Raw genomic sequence first — 10,683 nt, forward strand, 5'->3', positions numbered from 1 at the left:
CATATAATTGGTTAGAATCTGTGAGTTTCGTAAGGTTACTGGATACTAGGTCAACATACATAAATCGATTGCATATCTGTATACCAGCAACAAACAATTATAAAATGAGAATTTAAAAGATGCAACTTAAAATGACTTTTAAATAATCTATAAGTAAATCATGCAAAATATATCTAAAAGTAAATTGTACAAGACCTCTGTGTTGAAAAACATAAAATTTAAGGAAACTTCATAAGTAGAATAAGCATGTTCAGACTGGAAAAGTAAATATTAAAATATGTCAGTTGTATCCAAATTGATCTGTTTCAGTGCAATCCCAGTCAAAATTCCAGCAATTTTGGAGATGGGGGAGGGGAAAAGATTTGAATAAGCTGCTTCTAGAATTTCTATGAAAATGTAAAAGCCAGTAAACCCTTGAGGAAAACTAGGTAAGAGGATTTGCTCTACAGGACATGGACGACTATAGCTTTATTTATAATGCTACAGTAATTAAGAAAATGACACAAAGGCAAATAGTCCAATGGAATAGATGAGAGAATGTGGAAACAGATCTGGTATAAATGAACTTTTGATTTTAAAAAGATAGTACTGCAAGGAAAGGAGAATCTTCTTCTATGAATGGTGCTAGGACAATTGAATATCCATATTAAAAAAAAGTGAAACGATCCCATCTTTGCACATCCGTAATTAACAAAAATTAATTCCAGATGGATTATAGATCAAAATATGAAAGGTAGGGGATCCCTGGGTGGCTCAGCAGTTTGGCGCCTGCCTTTGGCCCAGGGCGCGATCCTGGAGTCCCGGGATCGAGTCCCGCGTCGGGCTCCCTGCATGGAGCCTGCTTCTCCCTCCTCCTGTGTCTCTGCCTCTCTCTCTCTCTCTCTCTCTATCATGAATAAGTAAATAAATCATAAATAAATAAATAAATAAATAAATAAATAAATAAATAAATAAATAAATAAATAAGAAAGGTAATAAAATAAAGCTTCTAGGAGAGGGGCTCCTGGCTGGCTCAGTAGGTAGAGCATGCAACTCTTGATCTCAAGGTTGTAAGTTCAAGCCCCACATTGAGTGTGGAGAATACTTAAAATCTCTTTTAAAAATAAAATTAAAAAAAAGAAAAAATAAAATAAGAATGATAAATTCTACTATTTTTTTTTTTTTTTTTTTTATTTATGATAGTCACACAGAGAGAGAGAGAGAGAGAGGCAGAGACACAGGCAGAAGGAGAAGCAGGCTCCATGCACCGGGAGCCCGACGTGGGACTCGATCCCGGGTCTCCAGGATCGCGCCCTGGGCCAAAGGCAGGCGCCAAACCGCTGCACCACCCAGGGATCCCAATTCTACTATATTAAAATTAAGAACTTCTGGGGGCACCTGGGTGGCTCAGTCAGTTAAATGTCTGCCTTTGGCTCAGGCCATGATCTCTGAGGCCTGGGATCAAGACTCACATCAGGCTTCCTGCTCAGCAGGGAGTCTGCTTCTCTCCCTCTCCATCTGCCCCCTCCCCACTGCTTGTTTCTCTCTCTCTCTCTCTCTCTCTCTCAAATAAATAAATAGACTCTTTAAAAAAAATTAAGAACTTCTGTTTATTAAAGAACACCATTAAAAGAGCTAACAGGCTGGGAGGAGATATTTGTAGTACATATATCCAACAGAGGATCCATAACCAGAGTATATTAACAAAGCCTGTAAATCAGTAAGAAAAAGAGACAACCCAATAGAAAAAGATGACAAGAGATTTGAATAAGCATATCTAAACAAGGAAATTCAAATGCCCAGTAATAGATGAAACAAAAAGGCCTCAGCCTTATGAGTGATCAGGAAAATTCTATATATCTCCAAGAGAAATGAAAACATGTTCACAGAAAAACTTGTACAAGTATATTCATAACAGCATTATTCATAACAGTCAAATTGGAACAACCCAAATGTCTATCAGTTTATTAATGGATAAATAAAATGTTGCATATCCATTCAATGAAATATTACTTTGCAACAAAAAGAAATGAAGTACCAATATATACTGCAAATGGATGAACCTTGAAAGAAGGCAACCATGAAGGGCTGCATGTTATATGATTCCATTTATATGAAATGTCCAGAATAGACAAATCCATAGAGACATAAAGTAGATTAATAGTTCCCTGGAATTGGAGATGTTGAGGGAGGTGGGAAGTGACTATTAATGTACAGGATTTTTTGAGGGGAAAATGAAGATTTTCTAGAATTGATTGTACTGATGGTTATGCAACTTCCTGAATACACTAAAAACCATTGAACATTGTGCTTTAAATAGGTGAATTGTGTGGTATGTGATTTATATCTTAGTAAAGCTGTTTTTGAAAAGTGAGGTGGTACTTCTGCACACACACCAGAATGGCTAAAAAGTTTTTTTAACTGGCAATACTAAGTATTGGCAAGGACATGGAATGATGGCAGCTCTCATAGTCTGCTGATGGGAGTATAACTGGTACCACCATTTTGAAACCTGTTTGATGTCACTTCTTAATTTGGAAACAGTCATACCTTATGATGATCTAGTATCTCCACTTATAGGTATACATCCAACAGAAGAGATAAGCCCCAAAATGTTTTTGGCAATATTATTTATAATAGCAGAGCCTGAAACAACCCAAAAATCTATCATTAGTAAAATGGATAAATAAATTGTGATGTAGTCATACAGTAGAATTTAACATAGCAAGGAAATGGACTCAAAAGTATGAATATCACAAACATTGAGCAGAGGTACAATACCTACTGTCTGACTCCATTTTTATAAAATTAAAAAAAAAAAAAAACAGATAAAATTAAGCCATAGAGTGCAAGGGGATGCATGCTTAGTTGGAAAGTTGTAAAGAATGCAAGAAAATAGTTACCATAAAAGGCAAGATAGTGATGAGTTTTGGGAGGAAGGAAAGATTAATAATTGGGAACAGGCAGGAAGATGCCTACCTGGTTGTTGGCAGTATTAGATTTTCTTTATCTGATGATGATTAACTTGTTTGTTATATGATGATTCATTGTGATGTGCATTTTTGTTGTGTGTACTCTTACATGTATGTTTCACAATAAAAAAATAAAATAAATATTTAATACAGCACACATATCTGTATATATTTTATATGTGTGCACATGTATTGAACCTAATCAACAGTTACTAAGTGTTCATTTTGTAAAGATAGTGTTCTAAGAACTAGTAATTTAATTTCTCCTTTATTTTTGTAGGAATATGTTTATCCAGAAGCCAGAGACAGACAATACTTATTATTTTTCCATAAAGGAGCCAAAAAGTCACGTTTTGACCTAGAGAAATATAATCAACTCAAGGATGCAATTGCTCAGGTAAGTTTTCCCCCAAAATAAAAATAAATTCCAGCTCCATTTTATATGGTATGATATTATAATAATAATTCCTATTTTTATACTATTATTATTACTATTATCCATAACTATAGTGCTTTGATGGATAAACTCTGAAAAGGATCCCACCCATCTCTTCCTATATTAATTATTCCTCAGTTAATAAAAATGTCTATTTTAGCATGGACACCTCGTTGTAAAGTTTTAGAACACAAGCAAGTGAAAAGGTGATGGGTCTCACATAGCATACTGAAATTTGTGGAGCTTTTTTTACCTTTTTTCTTTATGTTTCTCTAAAGTGGTCTATTTTAATTTTTCTCTCTTTTTAAAAATCTTTTTATAACAATTTCCAAAGATGTCACACCTAACATGTGGTAGCAATGGGGCAAAAATAAAATCCAGGTAAGAGAGACCACTGGAAATGTTTGCCAGACACAAGTCACAGTTTATTGAATAGAAGATGCTATTTTTAAAAAGACTGATGTATTTCATTTTTCATAATAATTATGTCTTTCAAATTTCTGTGTTGCTTCCTTTTTATATCTTTGATTTTGGCATATAAGTCTTCATTCCTCTTCTCTGTAGTCTAACGTGACTTCAGAGATTTTTTAAAAGTCTCTAGAAGCTCTTCCATCCTCTGTAATATTTGGTTGCTCTTCTCTGCCCCTTATTGGTGATGGGGCTGTACTTTGAATAGGCTTAGTCTGTCTTCCTGCCTTGGCCCAAGTGGACTTGTGTCTACTGTTGCTCTGTGTGATGGTTCTCAACTAGAGAGAATGCATCAGATTATCTCTGGAGCTGTTAACAATACAGATGCTTCAGCCCTGCCCTAAGCCTAATAATCCAGCTGCACAGGGGTGAGGTCCCAGCCCGAGTGAGTTTTGAAAGTGCCACTGTTGTCAGCACATCCCTGTTTTTAAAATCACTACACAAAAAACTTACCTACTGGAGAAACAACTAAAGTCTTGAGCAACATAAAGTAAAGCTCTGGATCAGGTTAAGGTCTGTAAAAGGACTTTTCTCTTGAGAAATGCCATCAGGGGATATCAGATGCTCTCCACATTCTTGAGCCTCTAAGTCCTGCCCTATGGACAGCACAGCCTCTTGTGGAGGCTCTGTTGACAGCTGAAACTGCCAGCACAGACTTCATTCTGGTCCCCATTTGCTGTCCTCTGCCTTTATTTATTTTTTTTTTTAAGATTTTATTAATTTACTCATGAGAGACATAGAGAGGCAGAGACACAGGCAGAGGGAGAAACAGGCTCCATGCAGGGAGCCCAACGTGGGACTCGATCCCCGGTCTTCAGGATCATGCCCTGGGCCAAAGGCAGACGCTCAACCGCTGAGCCACCCGGGCTGCCCTGTCCTCTGCCTTTAAAGCCCGTTGTTTCTGAGGCACTCTTACTTTGAGAGTAGTTGAGATGATTTCTGTGATTCACAGTGATGCAGAAAAGACAATTTCCTTTTCTCGAGAGAAGTAATATCATTGAAAGCTTCACTAGCCAGTTTTTCTCACCTTTGTTTCTATTTTAGGCAGAAATGGACCTTAAGAGACTGAGAGACCCATTACAAGTACATCTGCCCCTTCGACAAATTGGTGAAAAAGATTGATCTGCAAAAAGCCTCTGAATCCTGGCAGAAAGAACACCTGTTTATAACTATTGCCTTTTTAATTAAAGCATTGCAGGTGGAAGCTGGGAGCCATGTCGGGGTAGAGGGTTTTTACCTTTAATTAAAAAACAATAACAAAAAGGATCTTAGGGAAGAAGGGAATGTTAAAATCTAAGGATCAGGCTTTGTGGAACATAAGCTCAAAGGGCTTAGTGAATATTGTCTTAATCAAGCATCTTAGCTTCTGGATGAAAATGATGCATTATATAGTTGAGAGATTCATAAGGAGAAAAGGATGCTGGGGTGTTCCTTTCTTGTATCTTCTTTGCAGGGTCAGCAAAACAGTAACACACCAGCACCCAACTCAGCTCTAATTTTTTTTTAATTTAACTTTTCTTATTTTTGACATAGGAGTAAATAAATATACCAGAAAAGCAAATCCTCAAGATATGTGGGTGGCAAACAAAGTCTGAGCCCATGTCATTAACATTTATCTTAAACTGGACCCAGTCTCTGCCAAGTTACCAGGAATCTCTCCTATTTGTGCCCCATTTCTGACCACCCACTCCTGTTGGTTACAGTAATTTTATCCATATGATAGTTGGAACCAACTTAAGACTGTTTGATAATTGACACTTTGGATTACCCCATAATACCTCTTAAATGTCTGTAATATTCCAGTTCTCTGGATCAGTATCTAGGAATCATTGGCAACACTGCATGAGGTTGTTTTGTTTTGTTTTGTTTTTTACTAATTAATCTTTAAGAGGAGGCAAAACTTCCCTCCTTTATTTAACTGTCCTACTGAGATGTCCCCTCTCCCTCCATAACCCAAATCAGAGGAGGGTGTTCAGCTGTATTACCAAATCAGGAAGATGTTAAGGTTTACAAATTGGCTAAAAATCATGGCTCTCTAGCCATTTCAAACCAGAGTAATTTCACTGCTGTTGATCTGCTTGTGTGACAGCATTCCAGCTCCCCAGATGGCGCTGCCTTGTCTGGAGACTTTGTTAATCTTGAAGGACACACACTTCCACACTGTTTGTGAGCCACCCCCCGCCCCACCTCCACCACTTCAATAGTTGTAAATCAAGTGTGTGGATCTCAAAGGGTGCAATTTATCTTTATACAGGAATACATTTCTATGGCTTCCTTCAGCCTACCCTCTTCACCCTATTTTTTCTTATCTTAAATTGAGAGAAGGAAGAATTAATCTTATACTCTATCAAAATATTTTCTACCATATTTCCAGATGACATCTGCACTTGAAGAGTCAAAGGAATCTGTGTCTAATATCCTGTTTTTAACTACTGTGGGGGCAGGATGGAAAGGATGATGAGGCTTGCCACACAGCCGATTGGCTTTTTCTTTCACATGATTCACCCCTCCTCATTATGGCAAGGAGGTTCTTTCTCATTTTCTTCCTCCTTTGGGATCATTGTGTATGAAAAGAAACACTTTCGATGACAACCCAGACTCCAGGTGCCTTGCAGAGGTTGAAGGCCAGCCAGGACCGCTGCCCCTGCTGCTGCTCCTGCCGCCACCCCTTCCACTGGCATGATGGAATGAAAGGATGCATGTCGCCCCTTCCTTCCAGTCCCCCCCCCCCCCCGGTCGTTCAACCCCTCCCCTCATTTATTTTTGTTAAGTTATGTGAATTATTTTTAAGTCACTTATCCTGTTTGTGTGCAGCGTTTTTAAGAAGAAACAGCACAGTGTAATGTACAAGCAAATCCTTTCAGGGTGTGTGGGAGGCAAGGGAGGGAAGATGTGGAGAAAAGTCCTTTAAACAAATAGCAAAATATTGAACATGTGTAAAATCCTGTATCATTTATGAAATATGTATAAAAAGCAATGTACCTTCTGGAACAATAAATACTTATTCAATTTTTGAATTAGAGCATCTTCTTCTTTAAAGCAAAACCAAAAAAAAAAAAAAAAAGCCAACAACAGCAAGAAAATTTACTTTCCTGTGATTCTAGGTGGAAAACTGTTTACTTTTAAAATTAATTCTTATAGAAATACCATTTTGAAATTAAAGTTGGTTCCTAGAGCTTGTATTTTAAAAATAGGCATTTCATTAATGATTCCTAAATCTAAGATGGTCAGTATTTTCCTAATTTTTCAGAGCCACCAGAGGTTAAGTGACTTCTACAGCTAAAATTAAGCCACTGGCAGTACTGAGACTTGTATCCTGATTAATAGGGAATTTTTCCATTATATCAGACCACCAGATTGCCTAATGTGGTTTCCTGGACTTCAGAATGTTGTTCAAGAATGAACCAAGAGAGACGCCTGGGTGGCTCTGGTCATGATCCTGGGGTCCTGGGATGGAGCCCTGGCATTGGGCTCCTTGCTCAGTGAGGAGCCTGCTTCTCCCTCCCCCTCTACCTCCCAACTCATGCTGCTCTGTCTCTAGTACCCTCTCTCTCTCTTTCCTCAAATAAATAAAACATAAAAAGAATGAACCAAGATTAAATATTCATTGTTTTAAGAATTTTATCAAATTTGATCAAATCAAATAGTGATCACCAAACAGGAAAATATCACATGCTAACTAGTCCATTGGAGGCATATCAGAGAGCATACGTTAAATGTCTGACTATATTTAGTGTGAGATCTCCTGAGAGTCTCCTGGCAGCTACAACAAACCAATACATCCCTGAGACAGAAGTAAAGTGTAAGACGATAAGATTGAAAATGTTAAGCCACTGTTTGATTTCAAAGAATAATGTCTACATATTCAACAACACTGTTAGGCGTTTAGTAAACTTTTCAGTGGAGATAGATAATGGAGAGTTAAATCCATTAACGAGTGTAGATAATGGAGGTTTGCTAAAGGATAATAGACCTTTGAAACTGGAAAAGTAAAAAGGGTTCTCATGGTATGATTGCAGGAGCAGCAACCTGGTATCTCCTTGTTAAAAATGCAAGTTCTCTGATCCCTACTGAATCAGAAACTAGGCATGGGGCCAGCAATCTGTCCTAGTAAGTCCTGGTGATTTTGATGGGAACTGTTGGTCTAGTCAAACCAATGCCTTAAAGAGAAAGGAAACTGAAGCACAGGACATCTATATCACAACTCACCAGTGAATCCTATGACCAACAACGAAACCAAATGATAAGAGGATTGGGGAGTATGGTGAATATGGTAAATGAAAGGAATAGAGCTCATGTCCTTGACTCTGGCAACATGTACTGCTGCATCTTGCTTATGGGCAGGAGAGTATAGTGATGAGCACATAGTAGATGCTTACAAAAACAAAAATGAGCTCCTGAGTGGCTTAGTTAAGCGGCTGCCTTTAGCTCAGGTCATGATCCCAGGGTCCTGGGGTCAAGACCCACATTGGGCTCCCTGCTCAGCAAGTAGTGTGCTTCTCTTCCTCCCTCTGTGATCCCTCTTGCTCTTGCTCTCTCAGATAAATGAAATCTTAAAAAATAAAAATTCATTACTTGAGAGAGAGGGAGAGGCGGAGGGAGAGAGAGTATCTCAAACAGACCCCACTGAGCACAGAGCCCCACATGGGGCTCAATCCCACAACCCCAAGATTGTGACCTGAGCCGAAATCAAGAGTCCGTCACTCAACTGACTGCACCACCTAGATGCCCTAGTTGTGATCTGTTTTTGTTTTTGTTTTTTTAAAGATTTATTTATTTATTTATTTATGATAGACATAGAGAGAGAGAGAGAAAGAGGCAGAGACCCAGGAGGAGGGAGAAGCAGGCTCCATGCCAGGAGCCCGACGTGGGACTCGATCCCGGGATTCCAGGATCGCGCCCTGGGCCAAAGGCAGGCGCTAAACCTCTGAGCCACCCAGGGATCCCCTGTAATCTGTTTTTATCACTGCCAAGGATCTTTAGTTAGTTGCTCTCTCAAGTAAGTACAAACTCCTTGTCTTCCAGAATGTACTATATCGTTACTCCCTTAGGACAAATGTATAGGTAAATTTTAATGAATTCTACTGAATATAAAATGACCTGCCTCGTAAATTTTCATTCGCATATGTTTTATAAATGCATCATCCACTGGGCAATCCCTCGTTCTTGAAACTGTCCTCAGCTCCTATGACTCTACTCTTGGGTTTCCTTCTTTAAATTTCTGACTACCTCTTGGTCTCATTTGCAGTATCCTCCTCCTTTGCCCAGATCTTTGATGTTGGGCTTCTCCAAGGTTTCATATTGGACCCCATTTTCCATGGATGATCTCACCCACTCCCCTCCTCCATTTATATGCGGGTAGTTCTCAAATTGTTAGGTAAGCTCAGATCTTTCCTGAATAGCAGACTGGTTTATCTATCTCCTAACTGACCTATGTCCCCCACTGTACATTAAATGCTTTCAGTGTCACCAGAGTATTTTTGTTTTTAATTTCTAATAGCACATACTTTGGAAAAATAAAATATGAACAAGAATTAACATTATATGGGAAAAGGGGATGCCTGGGTGGCTCAGCGATTGAGCGTCTGCCTTCAGTTCAGGGTATGATCCCAGAGCTCTGGGATGGAGTTCCACATCGGGCTCCCCACAGGGAGCCTGCTTCTCCCTCTGCCTGGGTCTCTGCCTCTCTCTCTCTGTGTCTCTCATGAATGAATGAATGAATAAATCTTATATAGGATTTAAAAATAAAAAATATTTTAAAAATAAAAATATTTTATTTAAAAATAAAAAATATTTTATTTATAAAATATTTATTCCCATAAATAAAAATTATATGGGAAAAGGGATGCCAAAAGACATCCCAAGAAGCAGTCAGACAAATACAGAATGTGAGACATTCTATAGGACAAATAACTGACTTTCTTCAACAAAGGATGTGGGGCTTGGGGGAGAAGGGAACCATTCTAGATTAAAAGAATATATGAGACACAACCATATGCAATGTATGGTTTTTGTTTGAATCCTGACTCAAACTAGCAATGCAAAGAAATTTTTTAAACAACTGGGGAAATTCAAATATGAAATGGATATTAGATGGTACTAAATTTTCATGGTCGTAATAATGACATTATAGTTTTGTAAAAAAAAAAAAAAAAAAGCCATATGTTAGAAATTCATCTTGGTGTATAAATAAAATAAGACTGACAAAATATTAGTATCTGCAGCTGTGTGTTTATGTGTACTTTATGCTTTTGTATACATTTGAAATTTTTCATCATAAAAGATTAAAAAGAGAGGGCAGGTCAACTAAAAAGGAAAAAATAGGAATAAGGAAAAAAAAAAAGTCCTGTCATCCTGGGAATGCTTGTTTACAGAACCAAAGGGCTATCTGGTAAAAGTCCTTGACTCTGGCAATCAATCCTGGCAGCAAATCTGGGTTTATCTCATGCACACGTCCTCTGTTTCTCTGTAACACATACAAAGCATTCAGATAGTTTCTCTGGGACAGGAAATTGCAGGGTTTTGTTTTTTTCTGTTAAGAGCACTATTAACTGCAATGAAACAGTTCCTCAGTCCCAGAATCATCCATTGCCGTCATCAAATTGCAACTTAATAAGCTAAAAATGGTCAGGTTGCCTGTGTTCTGCTAGCATTAGTGATAAAGTAGCCAACTATAAATTTAGATCACCGGAAACCCCTTGCTAGAGCTTTCCACTCTAGATGATTGTAAACTCTGTACTTCCGGGAACCACTTTTACCTTAGTCACTGTCAAAAACCAGAGACAGCTTGGCACTTGGCCCCCAGTAAGCACTAATGTTTAATTGAAC

The 10,683-nt window shown here is 38.2% G+C and overlaps 1 protein-coding gene across 6 annotated transcripts in view; it reads left to right on the forward strand.

Moving 5' to 3' along the window:
- Positions 1-6,872, forward strand: part of MCU (mitochondrial calcium uniporter) — a 218,225-nt gene extending 211,353 nt beyond the window's left edge. For 2 of the 6 annotated variants that reach the window (XM_035715229.2, XM_035715230.2), the window contains exons 7-8: positions 3,232-3,348; positions 6,230-6,872. In XM_035715229.2, coding sequence (XP_035571122.1) covers positions 3,232-3,348; positions 6,230-6,313 — 201 coding nt within the window. In that variant the 3' untranslated portion in view covers positions 6,314-6,872. Of the gene's footprint in view, positions 1-3,231; positions 3,349-4,899 lie in introns of all 6 variants that reach the window. The other 4 variants (XM_035715232.2, XM_025435491.3, XM_035715233.2 and 1 more) reach the window with 3 other exon arrangements.
- The last annotated feature ends 3,811 nt before the right edge of the window (positions 6,873-10,683 follow it).

This window comes from Canis lupus, chromosome 4 (genome assembly GCF_003254725.2).
Source record: "Canis lupus dingo isolate Sandy chromosome 4, ASM325472v2, whole genome shotgun sequence".
NCBI classification, from domain to species: domain Eukaryota; kingdom Metazoa; phylum Chordata; class Mammalia; order Carnivora; family Canidae; genus Canis; species Canis lupus.